The 26,224-nt window shown below is 35.1% G+C and overlaps 1 protein-coding gene across 2 annotated transcripts in view; it reads right to left on the bottom strand.

Moving 5' to 3' along the window:
• Positions 1-16,603: 16,603 nt before the first annotated feature.
• Positions 16,604-26,224, bottom strand: part of LOC120627831 (DENN domain-containing protein 2B-like) — a 71,150-nt gene continuing 61,529 nt past the window's right edge. For both annotated transcript variants that reach the window (XM_039895903.1, XM_039895904.1), the window contains exons 7-12: positions 25,090-25,186; positions 23,473-23,855; positions 21,753-21,902; positions 20,135-20,303; positions 18,170-18,439; positions 16,604-17,391 (exon numbers count right to left, since the gene is read on the bottom strand). In XM_039895903.1, the coding sequence (XP_039751837.1) occupies positions 17,083-17,391; positions 18,170-18,439; positions 20,135-20,303; positions 21,753-21,902; positions 23,473-23,855; positions 25,090-25,186 (1,378 nt within the window). In that variant the 3' untranslated portion in view covers positions 16,604-17,082. The remainder of the gene's footprint in view (positions 17,392-18,169; positions 18,440-20,134; positions 20,304-21,752; positions 21,903-23,472; positions 23,856-25,089; positions 25,187-26,224) is intronic.

The following is a 26,224-nucleotide window of genomic DNA, read 5'->3' as shown; positions in this document are numbered from 1 at the left end:
ATCCCGACATTAAGCTCGGTTCCTTTGGGAGAGGGAATGAAAGTGTTTGACGATTTTACACCATAACTCCGACAAATTATAACCGATTTAAATAATTATTTTTGTACTATAGAGGTTATAATATTTGTTTAATTTTGCCCATACTGTGGTTGGAGGTAGAGGACAGAACTCCTCAGCGGACAGCAGCAAACCCCTCATTTAAGGCTTAGCGATACTGAATACTTTAAATTTTTTTAGATCTACAACTAAATTTAATGCCACATCAAAAAACAAAATCAAACGCAGACGAAGTCGCGGGAAACAGCTAGTAAACGAATAAATAAATACTTATACTACGACAATACACACATCGCCATCTAGCCCCAAAGTAAGCGTAGCTTGTGTTGTGGGTACTAAGATGACTGATGAATACTTTTATGAATAATATAAATAAATAAATATACTACGACAAAACACACATCGCCATCTAGCCCCAAATTACGCATAGCTTGTGTTATGGGTAATAAGATAGCTGATGAATATTTTTATGAATATAATACACATAAATACTTATAATATACATATAAACACCCAGACACTGAAAAACACTTATGCTCATCACACAAGCATTTTCCAGTTGTGGAAATCGAACCCGTAGCCTTGGACTCAGAAAGCAGGGTCGCTTCACACTGCGCCAATCGGCCGTCGAAATAAAGGTATTGAAATTTAGTTTTAAATGATACATGTATAAAATTTCTTTTATATTTTCAAAGTCTTGAATGATGAAATCTTAATATATATAAATCTCCTGTCACGATGTTTGTCCGCGATGGACTCCTAAACTACTTAACCGATTTTAAATTAAATTGGCACACCGTGAGCAGTCTGGTCCAACTTAAGAGATAGGATAGCTTAGATCTTTAATTATAGTTGCAATTTTATTCTATTGCAAATTATTTGTCTATAATTAATTGACAGTCACATGACAGTCATACTACTATACTCATTTAAGGCTTAGCGATACTGAATACTTTAAAAACAAAATCAAACGCAGACGAAGTCGCGGGCCACAGCTAGTAAATTTGTATAGCAAGCAATTCTAGGTTATAACATCTTCTAGTAAAAAACTACAATCACTATTTGATAACTGATTAATCAATTATAACCTACCTATCATCTCAAATAATATAATTAATTGATAACCGGAAATGCGGTTGAATAGGCCAGGTGCCTATTATATTTTGAGGCATTTAAGGTGCCAAGATAAGGAAAACATCGATATTTCCTAATATATTTATAGCATAATAACTAGCTTGTACCGGCGGCTGAGTTCACGATAAATTCTTTCTTTATATAAAATTCATAACACTCCTCCTTGGGTAACGAATATACAAAAATTTCTTTCACCAGGTTACAAAAATTGCTTTCTTTTATTTCTTTCTTTCACCAGGTGCTCAAGAGGGTATTTACCTTAGTTAGGAGATTCCTAATTTTTTATTATTTATATGTTTGGCCAATTTTAGTTTATAATATAGTAAATAAGATAATTGTTATTGCTGTAGCTATGGATTTTTATCTGAATTAAACGTTGTTATTATTATTATTATATTATTATTTATTGGACTACATCATAATAATTGTCTGTAAGCCGAATTGCAGTCCAATCCATCCAGCAGTTTAACCTGTACTTTGATAGATCAGTCAGTTAGTCAGTTAGACATTCAATCAGTAAGTCAGTCACGTTGTGCTTTTATAAATACAGATACTTTAAAAAAACGATGGTTATTCTGTTATTAGTGTTGCTTTTATAGGTGGCGACCTGGTATCTACTCCCTTTTCGAATTATATATGTAGGTAAGAGGATAAGACATCGCTTCAGTGCCTACCCGGATATTCTTAGCAGTTTGGGTTTTCCGCTGGCAGTAAAATTACGCCTTATCAATATTTTTATATCTTCCACGAAAGTTTGCAGTCATAGAAACCACAATAATTTTATTCTTCTCGAATCCAGGTGTAATTGGAATGAGAAAAACTCGGTAATTAATTAATTTAATTCTCAAGATTTTAATTATCATATTAATACAATTACTTAAGTGTAATATCAAAGCCGAGTTTCAGAGTAATTAATTGTTTTAATTTTATTTTTATCTTATAACCCTAATAGTTCCAAGTATGAAACTAGTTGTGAGCAGTACTGTAAACGTAGACTTGAGTGTCGTGCAACTTTGCGTCTCGTCGACCAATTGTAAGTATAAAATTTTCACACCCGCTTGCAAAGCTAAAGAGAACGGATGGACGTTGGAGTTCCTATGGCGAAACTGCTCTGGTAAGCGCTGGCACATATTATATAAAGATGGACAAAGGATACTTTTATCTTGGAAAAATACCAGGGTATAATAATATATAAGTAATAAGTATATTAATAGCTAAACCGCTCTTAGCAAAATTTTGGCGAAGCCGCAGACAAAAGCGTTAGGGCTATGATAGAGGGATAAAAATACTGACAAACTGGTACTTATCCCAAGTACCTTTACTTTGATCAAAAGCTCATAAGTTTGTGTTTTTTGTAGTATAGTGGAAGCGGTGATTGGGTAGGAGCTCGACTTCACTTTCGGGAGGCCGAGTTCGAATCCCAGCACCTCTAACTTTTCTTAGTTACGTGAGTTTTAATTAATTAAAATATCACTTGCTGCATCGGTGAAGGAAAACATCGTGACCTAACCTACATGCCTGAGAGTTCTTCATAATGTTCTTAAAGGTATATGGAGTCCAACAATCCGCACTTGGCCAGTGTGGTGGACTACGGCCTTAACCCCTTCTCATTGTGGGAGGAGAGCCGTGCTCTTTAGTGAGCCGGTAATGGATTGATTTAGTATAGTGATGTGATTATATGGATGGGTAGACTTTTTTGACGTGACAACGTCTTATAATTCGATGGAGCCGGCTTCACGCACGAAAAAACATGACGCATGCGGCGTTACCTCGCTCTGAGGCGTTCCATTCAAGGCTTGAAGTGCAAGCGAGAGCGCGGAACGAGCGACAAAGAGGCACAGACGGCCTCCATGCAACCATTCCATCAGTATTTTCTTACGACGTTGTCACGTTCAACTATCGTCAGTAAGCCGACTTTACAGACAACCAATTTTTTTTTCTAAAAAGGCAACTTACATAATACTTTAATCAGTTTTAGAGCTTTAAATGGGACAACGATTGCAAGTTTGTATTACAAAGACTTAATGAATGTGATAAACGCATTCCTTTGTAAAGGCCGATTCCTTTGATAGTCTTGCTCTATTCAGCTGAAACAACACGTACCTACTGCGATCTCAGCTCGTAATTTTCGTAACAACTTCATCTTGTACGGTATCGCATAGGTATTTTATTCGCTCAAACAGTTTGCAGAACATCCAAAGGCTATTTTAGACTGATGAGCGCTGTTTTTAAAAAGTGGTCCCGGTTTAAATTTTTGTTTTACAAACTTTCCGTCAAAACCCCGAGCTAAAGAACTGTAGGCAAATATGAGCTTTAACTTTATAAAAATTAGATCCAGTTGACTCCTTAGTTCAAGTATTTCCTTACTCGAAAACGACTCTTCGATTGCAAGGAAGCAAGTCATGTACTAAAGCTACTGTATGGCAAAAAAAAACTAACTCATCACGTAAAACGGAACTCGGCGATGTGATAATTTCAAAGAACTATTATTTTAAACTGTGTGACGTCATTCCGTTAATTTAATGCAAATCGATAGAGCAATTGTATCGTACTAAGTTATGTAACGCTGAATGGCATCCTTGTGTCATTGTTATGTCAGATTGCAGATTATAGCAAGAGTCATTCATAGATTTTTTTGTTGTTTTAAATGTCTTTACATTATCCATACAAATTAATCATAATAAAAAGCCTGTGATTTTGAAATTTTTACAACGTAAGAATTAAAAAAAAAATCCTACAAACGAATAACTAAGTGCATGCTAGGTGCATGCATGTGTAATTGGAAATCACACGTCGAAGTAGTATGTAAATAAATAAATAAATGTGCATATCTTCTGAACTAATTGCGAAAAACTTCACCACTAAACACTGTTCTTACTACATACTATGGATGTTTATTCCGTTGAAGTATGGAATGCTAATATTGGGAAATTCCACGGATAAAAATAGTATTTATAGTATTTAGTACTCAAAAAAAATCCATACGCGCAATGGTGGGAAAGGCCCCATTCGATTCGTGTAGACAAATATTTAATAGTTTAGGAGTTGTTTTTTTATTATAATAAAACTTAAAATCAACTATTATACACAAACTAAGTATACACTTTGTAAACTGTTGCATTTTTAAATAAACTAGCAAGGAAATTACCTAGAAATTTTATACATTTCACTTGGCCCCGACTTAAAAATGTTGTAGAAAATATTTATATCTTGCTTTTATTCGTTTAACAATAACTTTGGTCTAATTAAAAAAAAATATATAAGTTTCTTTGTTTCTCGTAGGTGTAAGCTATGAGAGCAGATGAAGATTTTTATAAATATAATATTAATAAATACTTATAACATACAGATAAACACCGAGACACTGAAAAACATTAATTTTCATCACTTAAACATTATGCAATTTTGGGAATCGAACCAACGGCTTTGAACTCAGAAAGTTGGGTCAAAACGCACTGCGCCAATCGGCTATCAAAATCTAAATTATAATAGCAAAATATTAAGTGCTTTTAACTTTTTACACCATATAACTTTTCGAATATTGGATAGAAGCAGGCGTCCTGCTTCTGTATTGAAATGCTTCTGGAATGAAATAGAATTAACAATTATTACTTATAAAGTCAACATCTTCTGAAGATGAAGGGGACATTGCCGAAGATCTGATTGGTGTGGAGTATAAAGGTTGAAGCAATTATGAATTACACCATACAGATTCTCCTGCTTTTCGCAGAGTTTAGCAAATTAAGCTTAATTTTCGTAATATACCTTTTCGTCCAAGTTTCTACCAATTCAAATTCAAAAATTCAAAATTCATTTATTTCAAGTAGGCCTAATATAAGCACTTTTGGAACGTCAAGTCTGTCTGTTTGTAGTGATTCTACCACCGGTTCGGAAGGCAGATTCTACCGAGAAGAAGCCGGCAAGAAACTCAGCAGTTGCTCTTTTCCAACATCAACAATTTACATTTTGCATTTTAACATTCATTTTTCTATCTTGTGAGAGCTGAAAGCGGAGCCGGATGCTTCCAAGCAACCTTGTCATTAAAAAAATCATCAATTGTACAATGTAATTCATAAAAGGCATCCTATATTACTTCTAATACCTTCAGGAATATGTGTACAAAGTTTTGTGATGATCCGTTTAGTAGTTTTTGCGTGAAAGTCACATTTATAATATTAGAAAGTAAGTATAGGGATAGGGATAGTGAGTCCAAAACTGATTTTTATTTAATTTCTGTCTGTCTGCTGTCCGGGCATCGAGTGAAAACTACTGAACGTAGTTATATAAAATTTTGGTATGGTGGTAGCTGATATTCAGGGTCAACATATAGGATACTTTTAATCCCGATAAACTATTAGTTTCCCCCGGGAAATCGGATGAAATTTGTACCAATTTGAATAATTGGATTGTATGTATTGTCTAATTTCAATTGGTCTAATTTTAATGAAGACCCAATAAATTTTGTCAGAGATAAAGGTTTACTTTTCACAGATAACAGCAAGTCGCAAGTCCTACTAATATAATAAATGCGAAAGTTTATGAGGATAGATGTATGGATGAATATAGTTTGGAAATAAAACTTTGGTGGATGGCGCTACAATTAGTATCTAGGTTTTTTGAAGATTTTAAAACCTGTAATAACTGATTTAGTGCAGACAAAGTGGTGCGGGTCAGCTAGTACGAGTATATTATACATCCTGCCGTATATAGTGTTATAGCGTCGCATAGAAACGACGGTAATGGCATGTCAGTGAGGTATTTTCGATGTATAATCCTAATACATAAATGACTCATGACTATTGTATTTCGCATCCGTTTTCCTACAAAATAGACGCGCTCAGTTTGGGTTTCCGTAAAATTATTTAAATTTTAATGAGTGGTTCATAGATGTTGACTTTTTGCCGGCTAAATAATATGCCTTACAAATAGTTAAATCCATACTAATATTATTAACGCGAAAGTGTGTTTGTTTGTTTGTTTGCATCATGTATGCCTATGAATGGATTAATGCATGAATGAAAGAATGAATATACCTATTTTAATTGCACACCACGAAAAGCACGTAATAAAAAGGAAAGTATAACAAAGCATTGCAATTTGGCCTTATCACTTTATAAATATTTCTTCCAGGCGAAGAAAGCAACTAGAGAAAAAAGTTAGGTAGTGCATAAAGGTATACATATACCCAAAATAAAAGAAATTTCATTACTTAAATAAATATATATAAAACAATCATCATCACATCAAGCCCACTACAGAGTAGGTACAGGTCTCCGCCCACAATCAGAAGGGGTTAAGGGCGTAGTCCACCACGCTGGCCCAGTGCGGATGGACTACAGACTCCTTTAAGAACATTACGTAGAACTCTCAGGCATGCAGGTTTCCTAACGATGTTTTCCTTCACATTTCTTAAGTATAGTTCAACGGGTACATACCACGATAATATTTTGGATTTGTCGATATTTCGGGACCGCGTAATACGAGTACGAGTTGTCAAGTTGGATGTCACTGGGGCAGAAACTGACTACCCGCTTTCGTGTTCTTTTTGCCGTTATTTCACGAACTGTTCGACACACTACACTGACAACGTCACTCCTAAATTGAGAAAGCTGTACGATGCTTTCTTGGTTTGCATAATTCTTCCACCGGATTCCACTTGCTAATTTGAAATCGTCCTCACGATTGAAATTTTTGCTTCCGAATTTCAATCGCTTCACGAACTAGTCTTGGAATATAATGACGGTCGGTGGAGAGAACTTTAGGGTCATGTAGCTCTATCCAGTGCTGGGTGCCTCCTTGTAGAATGTGCCTTGCAATCAAAATTACATGTACGGTGGCTATGGATCATTATCGTGGTAAGTACCCGTTGAACTATACTTAAGAAATGTTGATTAGCCACGAAAATCTTAGTTAAAAATTTTCCTTCACAGTTGAAGCTAGTGATATTTGAATTGCTTCAAACGTACTTAACTTAGTTAGAGGTGCTGGGATTCGAACTCGGCACCCCGAAAGTGAAGTCGAAGTCGAAGTACGCACTGGGCTATCACCGCTTCTAAATAATAATAAATAATGATTAAGAAGCAATAAATAACATGTGATGCGAACCGTTTTCGGCAGCAGAAGGATATTGGAAGGAAATTGAGATCAAGCTATTACTAAATTTTAACCTCTTCGTCTATCTAATACTAATATTACACACTGAAGTAAACCTACTTCAATAAACAAGGCTACTGCCTGTAGTAGGTTAAGTGAAGTAAATACGTTGGTCTAAATATCCATATTTAGGAGAAAAGTGCCTATAGAAGATTCTACACCTATACCTCCCTGGGGAATCTATCATTTTTATTTCGTAAATCTAGTTTAGACATACAGCTGTAATTTATTTTTCTTAAAAAACTAAACACTAGAAAACCTGACCCTCTAAAATGACCAATAATAATACCTACATCTTTTTCCCGATATTTCAGAGGACTCAAAGACAATTTAGGTAAAAAAAGAACATGAAAGAATGAAAGAGAAACGTAGACTCTTTCTTTAAATTTTCATGCCAAAAATAGATGAATTAGCTTAGTTTTGGATGAGAAAAAAGGGGAAGGTGACGTCGGTCTGCCAGCCACATACTTCTTTATCGCACTCTCCGGGGAAGGCAGGCTCAGCGCGACAGCAATAATTAAAAAAAATAACTATTCATCAAATATGTTCTAGCTAGACATCAGGCTGGTATCGCTGGGAGCCGCTGGAGGCCCGGGGCCGCGGACCAATGTCCAGCAGTGGACGCCAATTGGTTGAATTGTTGATGATGATACCATGGTCTTAATGTCTAGAAGCATATTAACACAAAAGTTGAATAGCCGATAAGAATTCGCCGATCAGTCGCAATATCAAGCCTAAGTAGCTTCACAATATATTTATAACAATATAGTATTTGTAAGACAACATATTAGTCTTTATAAACAAAAAGTGGAGATAAACAGTCGACTTACAAAAAATGGTCATAAATTAGTGTCATCTGCATATCGTCTGCGTAAGGTACAGGGATCATTTTTGGGATTGAGTATACGCTTTTATAATATGATTCCTAAGGTGATTTTGGACCTGCCAATGCACAAGTTTAAAGAATTTGTTAAAACACATTTATTACAGCGAGGTTACTATACAATTGATGATTTTTTTAATGACAAGGTTGCTTGGAAGCATCCGGCTCCGCTTTCAGCTCTCACAAGATAAGAAATGAATGTTAAAATGCAAAATGTAAATTGTTGATGTTGGAAAAGAGCAACTGCTGAGTTTCTTGCCGGCTTCTTCTCGGTAGAATCTGCCTTCCGAACCGGTGGTAGAATCACTACAAACAGACAGACTTGACGTTTCAAAACTGCTTATATTAGGCCTACTTGAAATAAATGAATTTTGAATTTTTTGAATTAAGTTCACCCGGGATTCGGTCTACTGCTAAAATTCGATCTTATTTATCCAATACATGTAGTTCTCTTTAAACTTATAACACGACCAGGGTTGAATCGAAACCGTGATTGTAAATTAAACCAGTTACTAATTTTCTTACAATCATCTCTAACTGGCTTTCATATGTTTCGTAAAGTTCAACATTGACCGATAGCTTGGAATTTATTAATTGACTTAATAAGGCATACTTCTTACGACATAATGTTTTGATATGTAAAGAACATAGCAGACGCCGTTCGAAAGGTGACACCGAATTAACCGTAGCCTTTAGATATATAAAACGAACTAATATCTACGCCGCAGTAGCCGCAGTAGTTATTTACACAGTGTGCAGTGTAAATAACTACTGAAAAGGCATTTATAAGAGCTGTGTACATAATTGCTTTAGAAAATTTAAAAAAATCCTGTGCAATTTATTCACAGAAGTGTAACTTCTGAAAAGTAGCCTACGAGAGATTGAGGTGGATGTAGAGTATCAGAACTATTAGGATAAATGTAAGGTAATATTATAGGTAATATTTCGTTTCCATGGTAACTAGAATAGGTAAAAAAAATTATAATGTTTTCTATCTCAATCTGTCCTATACATTTATGTGTTTGTGTCTCTATGGACTCATTTTTTCGTTTCATCGAGTTTGAAATCACAACGATTCTAAAGCAGTTTCACTTCAAAAATGAAATGCGGTGATAGCCCAGTTCTTAGGACTTCGGCTTCACTTTAGGGCGGCCGAGTTCAAATCCCGGCACGCACTAACTTTTGTGCGTTTTAAGTAGTTAAAATATCAGTTGCTTTAGCGGTAGAGGAAAACATCGTAAGGAAACCTGCATGCCTGTTCTCCATAACGTTCTTAAAGGCGTGTGGAGTCTACCAATACGCGCTGGGCTAGCGTGGTGGACGGCGGCCTAAGCCTTTCTCATTCTGTGGTGCTGAAGATGAATTACTATAGAGCATAGGTAATACAAGCTATGCAAGAGCTATATTTAGCTGTGTTCTACATAGGAAGGAGACAATAGTTGACTCTCAATTATTTATCTCTATCTTAGGGATATTGGTTTAATAATTCTGCCATACTCCCTAACTGGTTTGCCCGCTACCGTCTCAGACTGCGTCATTACTTATCACCAGGTGAGATTGCAGTCACTGCTGCTGGACTAACTTGTAGTTGAATAAATAAATATTACTGACAAGGGATAAAGGACCAACGATTTGGCTTTGCAATTTTTTTATCTACGTCGATTGCTTTGGTCTTACGGATTTCAGACTTGACTTATAATTGACTTATAATTTTAATTGTTACTTGGAATCTATTTATTAATTAAATAATAATTATGCGCGTATTTGTAAAAATCCTAAATATTTTTTTTTAAATAACTGGAAAATATGAATTAGTTATCAAATGTTTAATTTTTGACCCACTTTATAAAATTACTGTTACATTTAATACTTTATTTGATTGGATAAGGAAGAAATAGTTGGAAAATCCAAAAGTGCATGCCTCATAATCTCATTCATTACAATAAAATTGAGATTATTTGTAAATTTGTAAAAGTATTTATTAAATATTAATTAAACTACTAATAATTATACCGTGAAAAGTAATAGGCTTCTATTCCTCAAAATACTGAAGCCTATAAAAAAAACCAACTCGATAAGTGAAGTATTTCGCTCGTTATCGTGACCACAAGATACGGGATCCGCACATACAGACAAACGGACGCCCAAGACAGAACTTTTTTAAACAATTTTTTAATTAAAATAGATTTAAAAATATCATGCGTGTTAAAAATTGTGTTTTTCTCAACATTTTTCTATTTATATTGACTTATAAAAGCTATAAAGAGTAAAAAAGTGACATTTTATGTTGGAGAATCGATGTGCGTAAACTGACAGTAATACCCACCTCAACGCTTCGCTTATGAGGTGTGCAATACTACGTATAGCTTTCCATCGCCTTCTAAACTATTACTTTTGCGTTTTCAGAACCCACAGTTAGCGACCACGTTTTAGATGCACTATTGGCAATACTGTTTGTTAGTGCATTGAAGGATTTTAAAACGAATTATCTCTCCAGTCCGTGCTTTATGCTTGACCTCTTTCTCGGAATTAAACTTAGCAGAACATGATATTAGGTAAACATGGCGGAATCTCAAAGTCAATGAGGGAGCTCAAATTTTAACAACGTTTTCTAAAATCGTTTTGAAAAACAGTTAAGAAATACATAAAATTAAGAAATCAGTCCTAATCTAATCGATTGAAATATCGAATCTATAAATATTAAAACCAAGCTATCAAAAGCTCTATATTTTGTCTGTTGCAGAATAAATGTGAAAATGGTATATTTTTAAAATTCCTTATTTCTTGTCCTAATTAATGGCAACACTGGGACCACTAAGAAACATTAATTTGAAAACTCACTTCTATAATTTGCCAGCTTTAATAAAAGATTACTTATAAACTACTGCTAACAGTTGAGAGGAAATGCCTTTTTTATTGCATAGATTCATGTGCATAGAATTAGGAGGGAATTTTTAATTTTCGACATTCCACGGCAGCAATAGTGTGAAACAAAGCCCTAATGGTTCTTTGGTTGTGATAGTAACCGATGTTGGTACCGATTTCACGAGCTAATGAATTGAAAACTGATAAATGGCTCCCAAGGTGCTTTAATGGCGAATTCTTACCTACCAGTAAACGCAGCGTGCGCAGACGACACCAAACGAGTCGCTGGAAACAAGAGAATATCTACTATGCCCAGAAGTGGACGTCAATCGGTTGTAGCTGATATAGGTACCTAGAAAATGTAACAACACAAACCAAAAATTTTAACTGCAGTTGTAGGCCTTCTACAAAATAACTCTATTTTATAACTGACCGCGACATAGATTGTTATGAAATACATTCCTAGCAAAAATTATGAATAATTTAGTTTAATCTCGTTTGACCATTGGGGTAATATAATTAATCATTTTTTAATGATTTTTAAACATTTTTAAGTTATTGTGTTGAAAGGTTTATTTCAAATGGAATTTCACATCGTTAAATAGACAGATTATCATCATTCATCTTTAAATACCACGAAGCAAACACTCATTCTGAAAAGGAGAAGGAGAGCATAAACCTAACACGCTGTTCCAATGATGGTTGGAGTTTATCCTATAAAACGTGTAAATGAAAACCGACATAATACTTCACAGGCTTCAGAGGTACATTATGTACTGTCTCTGAGACTTATCTGTGAAACCGAAAGCCTAATAGCTTTTGAGTGAACCACTGCCATAGTTTTACTGTAAGAAATCAGATACAGCCCTAACATCACATGCAAAATTAAAATCATGTGACTCCTGTCACTTTATTTGGTACGCGTCGCGTAGCGTAGATACTATGCGCGTGTCGGTATTCTATCTTCAATAGAGTTTTCATAAGTAAGCAATTAGAATGTTTTTGATTAGTTTATATGGAAAAATAAATATTCTTTTGATTTAATATTTTTGAAGGGTGATTCCTTATAAAATATACTTATGTATCCTTCAATTTTTTTTCATAATTCTGTTACACGGCGTCGTAAACTTGTTGTTTGTCCTAGATTATAGAAGATACACTTTTTTTCACTACACTACAAGCTAGCCCTTGACTGCAATCTCACCTGGTGGTAAGTGAATATGAAGTCTAAGATGGTAGCGAAAAACCAAAGTTTTTTTTAAACATCCATACTGATATTATAAAATATGTAAACGTATAATTTTTATTAGTGTTTTTACCTACACTTGGAGGAATTATCAATATTATAAATGGGCGACATGTTGCATGCCCTGTAAAGTGTTCCTCTGTTTAAAGGAGCTGGGTTTCAACTTACCATCAGGTGGATCTGATTGGTCAATCAATTATTACTTTTACAAAAAACATGCGCAAAAAATGTAAACTCTCATACGAGTATTTTAATCTGACTGAGAGGCAGTTATAGACAGCTAAAGGGCTTGCTTATTGATGATTACGCGGACGATTGCGCAAGGTTATCATTGTTTTTAGTCAGCGGAAGACGCGTAGAAACATCACTGGCTGTTAGTTGGTATTACACATACGTTCACATTATATAAATTTAAAATGCATATATAAAATTTCGGAACCGACAGGATTTGAACCTGCGACATATCTCTGACAATCGCGGCCTGAGCGCTTTTTCCAATTAAGCTACGGCTCTCCTACCATCGACGCCGAAATAATCCTAAGGTTGCCTAGCCGAGATCGCTACAAAGACGCTGCCTTTTGTATTCTACTTCGGTCTATGTATTTCTTTTTATTTCCCTAACTTCATAGCTGTGTACAAATAAAGACTTCAATAATATTAATAATTGTTAATATTATTATCTTTCGCTTGGTTGTTGGATCAAGGGTCGGATACAGAAGGCAGTAGTCCTTGAAACGGCGCGTATTGTGAGGAGGTTTCTCACTCTGGAGCCCTGACCGCCGGTTGCTTGGGCATTTAAAAGCCCCGCAAGCGGAGGGTGGATGTTTTTTTTTATAAATATTTAATTGTGTTTTTTATTTTATTTTTAAGCATTGTTAAGAATTTAAAAAAAAAAATTCAAAAGAATAAATCATAGAATATATTAAAAATAACGTTTAACTGCCTAGGGCGAGATTTTTTACGTATTCGATCGTGTGTAGTCAACTGCGTTTTGTATGGTATCGAAAGAGCGATATAGTTTTAATGTTTGGAAACAGTAGTCACTAGATGGCGCTTTGTCCATTCCATACAAAACCTAGTTGACTTTCACACAATCGAACTTAGGTAAAAAAATCTCAAACTAGTAACTCTTAAAAGATACAAAGAAGACTTCGTAAGGTGTTCTGGGCTATTTCATACTGCGATAAAACAGAAATTCTACTACTACTTTTTTATGAGCGTTCGGTTCGTTGTTGAAATTAAAGACAAAACTCACATAACTACTTTATTTTATATAGTTAGTTTTAAAAGTTATATTTACAAGACTTAAAATATATATATAGATAAAATTGTGTACAATAACTTAGGTGTAAAATAAAAATAAAAATTGCTAAGCATCAAACCATAGCTGCAAACGATGAGTAAAAAAAAACATTCATTTCTTCATCGTTTAACTAAAACGTTTTTTCATTCGGATGAACATGTTTGGACTTACCTGATGATTTAAAAGTGTATTTTACCAGCCTAATTAAAATAGGGAGTCAATTTTACATTTAAAATAAATTTTATTCCATCGGAAACTTGCGCTATTTAGGTAGTTTTTCTTAAGCTCTTTAATCGATTAGATAAATTGAACAAATGGAGTCAGAAAACTCATCTACGATTAAAAATACTGTGACGAAAACAAAGGGCAATTATCCAACGATTACTACTTACGGGAGATACTGAATGAAAACAAGAATGATGTATCCGTGCGAGAGATTTTTTTTTTATTTCTCTACAAGTTAATACAGCCTTATCTAGTGTTTAGAGATAACGCAGTCTAAGATTGTAGCGGACTAACCTGTTAGGGTTACAGTAGTTTTATTACCCCAAATCGGTTTCTACGAGGTATCGTAAATGCACGTCTTTCTCGCTGGTAACTATGGCGAAAGTCTCCTACAGATCAAATTATAAATTCCCAAATTTTCCTCGTGGGCGGTCAAACCCGGGATCTTTCAATTTAGAAATCACAGCGCTCACCGTTGCGCCAGGGAAATCTTAGAAACACGGTGTATCTGACCCCTTTCATTGAAACGCATATAAAGCCAAATTTTGAAGCAGTGAACCCATTTACGCTTAGACTGTTTCGAAGTAGTAGACTAGAATTACACGAACGTGGACTTAAAATGAAAGTTTAAAAAAAAATCACAAGATAACATCATCCATGTTTTAATTCCAATTCTAGAGCTCTTACTTTTGACAGTACTAGTAATTAGAAGAGGTTTTCCTTAGTATACAACGTGTAACAAAAAAAATATTAAATCAAAAAAGGCATACCTTGTTTTCCATACATTAAAAAATATATATTTTTGACAACCCTATAGAGGATACAATATCGACACGAGCATAGTACCTACGCTACGCGACGCGTACCTAATAAAGTGACAGAAGCCACATGAGTTTAATTTACAGTAAAAACTATGGCAGTGGTTTACTCAAAACTATTTGGTTTTCGGTTTCACAGATAATACTCAGAGACAGTACATAATGTATCTCTGAGGCCTACGAAGTATTATTTCGGTTTTCATTTACACGTTGTATATCCAATAATGTTCATCCAGATGAATGTGGCAATTATACAATCAAACAGATCTAAAACAATGATATGTATTTAATTATATAGTTTAAACAAATTGCATTGGAATTTGGACAGCATACATGGTTAATTTATTGGTGGTTTACTGGGATAATTTATTCTACATTGGCGGCGATGGGCGACCAACGTTGGACGTAGGGGTTTGTAGAGATTTCCTACTCCAGTTTTATGCTTGAGTCCATCGATTCGTTTGATAGTCCCTTCGTCAATGGGGAGTCTACCAACGTTGGACTTATACCGCTGGATATCAATACTTATAAAGCTGTAACATTTAAAATTATAGTACTAAAAAGGCACTGCAGATTTCATTACAGTCTCCTAATTTCTTGTATTGTTTTTGAATTTAACAATAACGTTTGATTCATGGAAAAGTAGATTAGCAGGAAGAATAATTAAAAGAAGATTCTCTTCGGTAACAGGCGTTGCGTGCCAGGCGTTATATTTACCTACTCTACGATTGTGCAAACCAAATTTAACCTAAACTCTACATGAAACGGCTCATAATATTTTAAACGTACATTCGACGTTAAAGTTCGTTTGGTACGTGCGAGACGCTGCTTGCACCATTTAACGAAACATAGAGACATTTGCTCGGCAGCTAAGACATAAATAAATAAAATGAAATAAAAGTACAAAAATAAAAATAAAGAAAATACTATAAAAATCTAATACAAAACATAGAAGACATACGAGTCACTGAGTAATCTGGATGAACTTTAATTAGCACCGACGTCAGGCTCGACCATAGAAGGTATGTTTACGTAGCTAAAAAGTGAGGTGAAACAAATTTCGACGCACGATATTTATTATTTGGATACATAAAATATCAGGTGTCGAAAATGTATCAAATACGATATAATTTCAACGACTGCACAGGATTCAAGAAAAAATGTTTAGCGTAATATTCAAAATGACATATCGTTGTAAGTTTTTCGATATATCCATATCCTTTCCTGAATACCTGGTTTAAAACATATCAGTATTCAAACGTCCTACTTATATTACGGGCACTCAAACACACGAAGGCTGTGAAATTGGCCGAACAAGAAATTGGAAGACTATAAACAGTAATAAAATTGATATTGGTGCTAATTTCACACAACTCTCTAAAATGACAGCTCAAAAAAGTAATACTTGTGGATACTAATTTTACAGCTCTTTAATTTATTCGAAATTATGTGTATAGTTTAATTAGCACCATTAAAATACTTAACTTAAAAAGGCATGATTTTAAGGCACCGTTTTTTTATAACTAGATTATAATTTAAAAGCCTTACTTTTTAAAATAGTACACGAGAGATTTTTATTTCGAAACTAGTAGTCACTCGCGACTTTTGTTCTCGATCTTTTGAACTGCTGAGCCGATTTTTACAGGACTTTCAAGGTCAGGTAGAGGACTTTTTGAAGACGAATACCGCTGGAAACGGGAAAACAGAAACTATGCTCGGACAAAGCCGCGAATAACTACAAGCTTAACAATACAACGTAAATCAAATTAAATAATAATTATCGACAGTCAGCATCTTATGATGTAGAAATGTAGGCAGTAAAAAAATGTTCACAAATTTTGTACAGTATGTTTACATTTAAAAAAAAAAGAATTATGTAACTTAAAAAAACGTAAAGGAATGTGAAATAAAACTAAGTAAAAACTATTCCATTTTCAAAATATTTTAAAACTAAAAAAAAAAATATCGAAAAGCATTGTATAAAATGAGATATAAATTTGATGATCGAGACAACCGACATTCGTATAAGATTTACAACATAAGTATGAAAAACTAACGCCAAAGTAAAATGGCTCTAAATTACTTTGTTTTAAAGTTGTATGTTCAGTGCTACTGATTTTCATTTTACAAACATTCAGATTGAATGAATTGAACATTAAAACATTTATAGCAGTTTTGAAAAGGCTGATAAAATTGAGTACCTATTCGAATATTTTTTCACTCAATGTAATGTGGTACACACCGCCGCACGCTGGCGCTTGCACTCTCTGTAGGGTGCTTCTTATACACCGAATTAATAATAATAGTTTAAACTTCAACTGGGAAACCAAATTAAATTTCCGAATTGAAATCCACTTTTTGCTCTAATTTCAATACCTAATTTTAAAGCGTTTTATGATTAAGTAACAAGATCACGCAATTTAGTTTTCAGCAACCTAACTTTTTTATTGACCGCATTTTTGTAATCTATTTTATTGCTGCTCTTCTCGGATTTGGATCTGCTCTTGACCCTTTCGTGGAACAGTTCGTAGTAGTTAGGTAGGGGGGTGTCGACTAAGTCGGTGTTGATGTAATCGCTCGGCAGCGGTAGGTCGTGGTAGCAGAGCGCCATGTTCTGTATGAAATGGTTGAACATGGCCGTCTCCGTGAACCACTCGAGGAAATACTGCACTTGTTTCGATGATGCATTCTTGATGAATGCCTCTTTCTGTAAAGAAAACACACTCCATTAGATTCTATATAGTTATCATCATCAATAGCTGTCCACGTTGGTCTAAATGCCTCTTCTTAGCAAATTTTTCATTGTAAAGTCAACATCTCCTGAGGATGCTCCGGCGTCGGAGCGAAACGTGCAAATATTTTTTTGTTTATCCACTAAACTACAAGTTAAATTACACCATACATATTCTCCTGCTTTTCGGGATGTTTGTTTGTTTTTGGGAGTTTCAAATAACGTAATAATTTGAGCGAGCGAGCGGAAGCGGTATCCCATGTCTTAGATGATAGTATATCATCGCAAGTATTGTTTAATATATATAAAAAAAAATATAATACTAAATATACTACGACAATACACACATCGCCATCTAGCCCCAAAGTAAGCGTAGCTTGTGTTATGGGTACTAAGATTACTGATGAATATTTTTATGAATAAGAATCTTTATATATATATTTCTTGTGTGCGTGTGTATGTCACTGAACTCCTTCTAGACAGCTGGACCGGACCGACTTTGATGAAATTTTTCGTGTGAGTTCAAGGGGATTCAAGGATGGTTTAGATTCACAATTTGGTCCACAGGAAAATGTTCTAAAAAAAATTATCCGCGGAACGAAGTTCGCCGGGACAGCTAGTATAATATAAGTATTTGTGTATTATTACACATAAATACTTATAATATATAGATAAACAGACAGACGCTAAAGACCCCAAATTTAATAACAAAATTGATTATTCTACTAAAAAAAATAGTACAAAAAATACTCACATCAAAAACGACACCGTTCTTCCCCAAGTCGCCGTCCTTCATTTCCCTCTCGGAGAAGAACCGCCAGAAATCACCCAAGATGTCGACGAAGAATCGTAAAAACGCCTCCGAGATCATCACGTTGCGCGTCCGGGTGTCTTCGGGCTTCGTCTTCGACTCCATCTGTAGGGAGGTCTTCAGGGTTTTGTAGCTGGCTGTGGGCACGATGGTGGACTCGTCCCCTTGATAGAACAGCACCTTGGACGGGTGGGCCAAGTCTATCAGCATGCCCTGGCGAAACAAATATTAATCTATTATATATCATTCCAGAGTCACGATGTTTGTCCTGGATAAACTCCGAAACTACAGAACAGCTTTTAACTTTTCATTTTTTATTGTGTTTTGTTCCCACTAAACTGAGGAGATAGGATAGTTCACATCTCAATTTATAATGCAATATTGCTTTGTTGCGAATTGAGAAAACCACAGGAAATACAGATACAAGAAACGCGTGGTCGGGTCTTGTAAATTAATAAAATCGCATAAATCTTAATTAAGCAAATACAAACTTTTATTATTATTAATTCTTAAAATATATTTAAAACGTTATTGCAAAACATTATTTTATTATTATTGCAACAAACTGTAAAAGCTCGTTGCATTTTAAGTAATGGTGATTTTTTTAATTCCACCTTTATGGTTGACCATAAAAATTACACATTGCAGAGGCCTTTTATATAGGGTTAATTTTCGAAGTCTCTGAGTAAATTGCCTAGGTTTTAAAAGGGTACCTGTAAAGCAGGATAGCTTCAACATTTATTTTTTTATTTATTTATTTATTTTTTTATTTTATTTATTTATTTATTCACAAGAATGTAGGGTACATACAGTTTTTAAAATGTAAAGTAGTTATTATAATATTAATACAAACAAATGCGTGCCTCACAAATTATATTGGTGTGTATGTAATAAATGTATGTAATGGTGCCATTTAAAATCTACTGTCCCTGATTTAGGTAAAAACCTGTATTACAGGCGACAGTGCTCTCCTTAAATTGTTGTTTCGATGCTTCGTTGTTTGATTGCGAATTCGGCTTGCGTTCTTTGTCCGCAAAACATTCCTAAGAGATTTAAGACGGGTTTATCACGGTTCTTTTACAAATCTCTGAGGAACGTTCTCTTAGGAATGAAAATAAGCCTATGTACCTCTCCGTCATTTAAAACTGTATGCCAGTAAGTAAGAAGATAGGTTGCTTATTTGGGACGTAAAAGAAAGAACAGACAAATATACTTTCGCATTTAATATAATCGGAAGGCCCTTCATAGAACAGCTTAGCGTAAGTATGACTCTCGACCTAAAGTATAAATACCAAATTAAAATTCGAAAAGTTTTATTGATGTAGACCAATCACAGTCACCTATGTAGTCTCCGTACATATAATATATTACCTTTAATGTTAGGTGATGGTGAGAAATACATTCGTTAACTTAAAACTAAAGCTTGGAGGAGGGTTCCAAACGCGCCCTGCTCTCATAGGCTACTTCCCCTCAAAATATTCTGTAGCTCCAAACCTCCCCTTTGTACCTTGGCATCTAGCCATTAATACTCATTAAATCGCGGCGGTGATAGTCTACTGCGTAGGACACTCGACTCTTTTTCGGATGGACCGAGTTCCAATTCCGCGTACATCTATCTCAATTCTTGGTCTTGTAAGCAATCAAATATAAGCAATTAATTACTTAAAATGAAGTACTTAGAAAAGTTAGCGGTGCTTACAGGGATTCGAAATCGGCCCCCCGAAAGTGGGGGGGGGGGAGGGCTGAAATATCACGCTTCAGGAAGCGATGATTTATTGGATATAGATAGAAAAGATAAATGAAAATTAATTAAAAACCGTTTTAAACTGAGATGAGACCCATGACTTGTAGTGGGCCGGTGATGGGTTGATGATGCTGACTCATGACAATTATGCGAGTGGTACCCACCTCCTCGAACTGCGAGGGATGGTGGTGCGCCAGCATGCCCGCCAAAATGGGCAGCGGCGCCGTGAGCACGTCGCGCTGGATCTCCGACGGGATGGCGGAGATCAGCGGCTGCTGCCACACGAAGGGGTACAGGCAGCTCTGTAGGGCCTCCATGCACGATGAGATGACGCTGGGAGAGAAACAGATGTTGAAATGTTTCGAAGTCAAATTCTAAACTCATCTTTTTCAAGTAGGCAGGTAATATAAGCGCTTTTGCAACGTCAAGTATGTCTGTTTGTAGCGACTCTACCACCGGTTCGGAAGGCAGATTCCACCGAGAAGAAGCCGGCAAGAAACTCAGCAGAAAATTTTGAACAATCTTTGGGTTTTATAAATTTAATATGCATATAAAAAATTTCGGAACCGACAGGATTTGAACCTGCGACTCCCTTGCAATCACGGCCTGAGCGCTGTTTCCAATTAAGCTACGGCTCTCCTACCGTCGATGCCGAAAATGAGTATATGCCTTTCACATCAGTCTACTTTTTGGGTGCACAAAAATCCTGGAATCCGACATCGGCGACGCTTTCAATGAGCTTCGTAATATAGAATATAGATTTAATTTTCACTCCTATCGGTAGTCAGCATTTATGTAATTTAAATAATAATAATAGTAGTTTTTTGTGACGATGCGCGCGCACACCGTCACAAAAAACCGACACCACGAAGTTAGCTACAGTCAACATTTTAGTTTTTCTAGAAAAGGTTTGACAGTTTACTTTCAATAATTCAAACATCACCTTTTTTATATTGTTAGTATCGTTTTTTCTACAAACGTAGAATAAGGCCAAACGTAGAATAAGGTCAAATTTTTTAAAAGATTTTTATCTTGTTACGCCAAAGAAGTATAACTTCTAACGCGTGTACATAAGTACGCACACGATTTTTTTTAATATGTAACTATTTGTAAGCTCACAGCTTGAATGATATTGCACGGCTGAAATGGCAAACATTAAGTCATATTTGGCTCAGAAGACCATTATATGTCAAAGTCAAAGTCAAATATTTCTTTATTCAAATAGGCACATATAGATGGCACTTTTGATGTGTACATTAAATGTAAAATATGACATAGGAGTGAGTTGATGGCGATAAATAAATTCGTCAACTTAAAACTAAAGCTACGAGGGTTCCGAACGCGCCCTGGTCTAAGAAGAAGCCCACAACAAACTTAGCCGGTTGTTATTTTTTTTTTGTTATCACCATCACACATTGTCCTTTAAAAAAAAACTAATTGCAACCTGGTTAGAGCAATAATTTACACCCAAGCATTTTTATCGTTGACGTAGTCCTTAATACTATAATAGGATATATATCTATAATGGGATATGTACACAGTTTATGCAATAAATACAAACAAATATACTACGACTATGGGTACTAAGATGCCTGATGAATATTTTTATGAATTATATACATAAATACTTAGAATATATATATAAACACCCAGACACTGAAAAACATTCATGCTCATCACACAAACATTTTCCAGTAGTGGGAATCGAACCCACGGCCTTGGGCTCAGAAAGTAGGGTCGCTGCAAACTGCGCCAATCGGCCGTCAACAAATGACGACTCACTTGAGCTGGTCGCCCATGACGATGACTTTCCGCTCCAACAGCAGCGAGCCGAACACCTTGATGACCAGTCCGGCGCCGAACGAGTCCAGCAGCACCGACATGTTGTCCTCGTCGGCGCGAGGGTCCAGGGGGCGCTTGATTACGCGGGTCCTGCAACCAGTGTGAACATTATATTACCACGCTTTTCGGGACTTCATTGCCAAACTGTCTTGAATTTATCCTATAGTATAATATAATTCTATAATATAATTAATAAATACTAACAGTCGTTTAAGTTGTATTACTAACAAAGGTGGACCTTAGTTGTCTTAATAAAGAGATTATTATTATTGTCTTGCTATTCCAGTTATCTAGTTAGGAGTGAAATATTCACCCAAACATACCGACAATTTTTTTTTTAAGTTATAATTTTACGTGTATATAAATTAATTTGTATGACCTTGGCTGTAAGTGCGTTCAATGTACAACTGATGTATGTGTACTTATTATAGTAATAAAAAATAAATAAATAATTGTTATAGAAGCGGTGATGGCCCAGTGGGTAGGAGCTCGACTTCACTTCCGGGGGTCGAACCGGGGGACCACTAACTTTTTAAAGTGATGTGCGTCTTAAATTACTACTACACTACACACATCGCCAATTAGTCCCAAAGTAAGCGTAGCTTGTGTTATGGGTACTAAGATGGCTTATGAATATTTTTTATGAATAATATACTTTTAATATACTTTTAATTTACTATTTGTGGGAATGGAACCCACAGCCTTGACTCAGAAAGCAGGGTCGCTGCCCACTGCGCCAATCGGCCGCCAAATAATTAAAATATCACTTGGTTCGACGGTGAAAGAAAACATCGTGGGGAAACCTTAAAGAAACAATTTCAATTTTAATGTAAAAAATCCCTATCCCTACTAATATTATAAATGTCAATGTAAGTTTAACGCTTTCACGCAAAAACTACTTAACCGATCCTCATGAAACTATGTACACATATTCTTGGAAGTGTTAGAAGTATTATAGGATACTTTTTATCCTGACATTAAGCTCGGTTCTTTTGGAAGAGGGGATGAAAAAGAGCTTGACGATTTTACACCATAACTCCGACAAATTATAACCGATTTAAATAATTAATTTTGTACTATAAAGGTTATAATGTGTTTAATTTTGCCCAAACTGTGGTTGGAGATAGAGGACAGAACTCCTCAGCGGACAGCAGCAAACTCCTCATTAGGCTTAGCGATACTGAATACTTTATTTTATTTTTTAGAACTGCAGCTAAATTTAATGCCACATGAAAAAACAAAATCAAACGCACACGAAGCCGCGGGCAACAGCTTGTAAATAATATGGAAGTAAATTCAAAATTTATTTATTTAAACTAGGCCTAATATAAGGACTTTTGAAACGTCAAGTCGGTCTGTTTGTAGTGACTCTACCACCGGTTCGGAAGGCAGATTCCACCGAGCTGGCAAAAAACTTGCTCTTGAAAAAAAAGAGCAACTACTGCTCCTTTTCAACATTGTCATTGGCACAATAGCCTTATCATGATTTAATATAGCTCATATTGTTTCTCAAATATATTTAAACCAAAAATAGTATTTTGAATGGGTAACATGTAGTTTCTGCGAATAGTGCTATCAAACTGCTACTTTATAATCACAAAATACATGTACAGTTAATGAAATAAAGTAGATTAATTTATATAATTCCACTAGAACTCACCTCGGTCCTTCTAAACTCAACATGACTCTTTTCGGATGATTATTATTCTCCAAATCGTAGTATTCCGGTAAAGCGTGACTCTCCGTTTCTATAAAAAGCTCACTATCCACTTTCTCCGATCTTTCCGGACTCTCCGTCAAACTCTCTTTCGTGACGGAAACGTTCACCGTACTTTCATTCCTCCTGGGGTCGGGCATAGTTTTACACTTGTGTATATCGCCCAAACTAATCGAGTATCGATTAGGACTTCTCGATAAGGTGTTCGTGTACATTATTGATATTTGTTCGCCCGGATTTGGAAAATCTGTTTCGAACAGTTGATGTAGTATTTGATTTATTTCCACCTCGGAATTGCCGTGATGCGATTCTATTTCTTGCAGAATCTGAAATAAATTTTACTCTCATTTAAATATTTTTTTCACCCTGAACTTGTGCCGTTTCTATAAAGATATTCTACTGCCTATATAACGTGTAACCGAATTACGAAATAAATATTAAGGATGCGTAAGTATATTTCATGAGGAATCGCCTTGTAAAAATATTCAATAGAAAGAAGCATATTTATTTTTTCAGACAAACAACAACCATATTGAAGTTAAAAGACCGATACGCGCATAATACCTATGTTACGCGACGCGTACCTCCCCTAATAAAGTAACACACAAGTGAGTAATAAAGTGACACAGTGAGACACATGATTTTTATTTTGTATGTGATGTTTGGGCTGTATCTGATTTAAATATGTTATAAAATTTTAAAGCATTCAATGCGCAGAAACGCAGTTTGGCAAAAGTTGTTTTGATATGGCACCTAAGATTGCATTATAGGTATAGCTTACTGAGAAATTTCTCAGTACATCTATGCTAAAAACATAAATTAAAAGGCTGTCGTATTAAAAAACTTAATTATTCCATAGTTGAACACTTTTTTGATAAGTTATAGAAGTCCCGAAATTAAATCCAATGTAATTATAGAGAATCGGACGTAAAATTAAACTATGATAAAATTTACCTATTACTCCCTACTTCCCTATCCCTACTAATATTATAAAAGTCAATGTAAGTTTGTTACGCTATGACGCAAAAACTACTTAACCGATCCTCATGAAACTTTGTACACATATTCTTGGAAGTCTTAGAAGTAATATAGATACTTTTTATCTCGACTAGAAGGGATGAAAGTGTTTGACGATTTTACCATAACTCCGACAAATTATAACCGATTTAAATAATTATTTTTGTACTATAGAGGTTATATTATGCGTTTAATTGTGCCCAATCTTTATGTAGGTCTGAATGTGGTTGGAGATAGAGGACAGAACTCCGAAGAGAACTCAGAAGGCTTAGCGATACTGAATACTTTTTGAACCACAACTAAATTGAATGCCACATCAAAAAAACAAAATCACACGCAGACGAAGTCACGGGCAACAGATAGTAGCATATAATTGACTTAATCTGAAATATTAGTTTAATAATTAATTAATTTGCATGACTTTAAATTGGCTAAAGCATTGTAACTTCTTTTTGTAACATATATAATTTCACATGTTTTTTTTGCAAATAAATGATTATGATTAAGGTTTTTAGTTTTAAGAAAAGCTCTTAAATGTTTTACCTTATAATAGAAGCCAGGCGCTCTGTATTTGCCAATAAGGCAGTAACATAGTGGCAGACACGTCGTGGCACCTTCTGGCAGCACCCTCCGACAATACCTGAATAATAAATCTATTATTTATATATTATATTACGACAATACACACATCGCCATCTAGCCCCAAATTTAGCGTAGCTTGTGTCATGGGTACTGAGATGTCTGATGAATATTATTTTAATGAATAATATACATAAATACTTGTAATAAACAGATAAACACCCAGACACTGAAAAACATTCATGTTCAGCATGCAAACTTTTTTCAGCTGTGGGAATCGAACCCACGACCTTGGGACTCAGAAAACAGGATCGCTGCCTTTTAAAAAGTTTCAAGTTTGTATTAAACGAAAGCTTATAGAATCGTACTATTATAGTATAAAGGATTATCAACAGGATAAAAAAGCTTGGGTGTGCATTATTGCTCTAACCAGGGTGCTATGTAAATAGTTATAAATTAAAATGTGAGATGGTGCTAAAATAAATAACATGCGGCTAAATATGATTATCTACGTGTATTTATGCAATAAATCTAATTATTATTATTATTATTATGTTCTGGCTTAACTTTAGTTTTGAGTTAGCGCATATAGTTGTCGCCATCCGCTCACTACAGTGTACATTTTTACGTAAAAGACGGACTAGCGTAGCCTAGCGGATCTTGGCTTTCTCGTTTTTAATTCAGCTTCAACCTCGTTGGCATACAATTATTAACAAATAAAAAAAAACAATCTGTGACGCATCAACTATATCACTTATTACCTAGGTGAGATTGCGGTCAAGGGCTATATTTTTGTGGAATTAAAAATGCTTCGTTTACATAATAAGCTTTTGAAAAATTTCTCGTAAAATTTTAAAGGTGTCTATAATATTTTTGCGTATTGAATTAAGAAAATACAGAATCCTCATCCCGCCATTATTGTATGCGGTGCATTGTGTCCAATAACAGTGAAAACGCCCCACGCACGTCTCACAATACACCCGCGGAATGTTAGCAACAGTGTTAGCTCCCAAACTTTTTCCCAATTTACACATTTTATGGTGAACGCTTAGAACATTACAGGTAAAATAATTACTCTCAGCTGCTAAATGGTTCATAT

This window comes from Pararge aegeria, chromosome 12 (genome assembly GCF_905163445.1).
Source record: "Pararge aegeria chromosome 12, ilParAegt1.1, whole genome shotgun sequence".
Lineage (NCBI taxonomy): Eukaryota > Metazoa > Arthropoda > Insecta > Lepidoptera > Nymphalidae > Pararge > Pararge aegeria.
The sequence above is the reverse complement of the archived record's forward strand: the minus strand, read 5'-3'. Positions and strand labels throughout refer to the sequence as shown.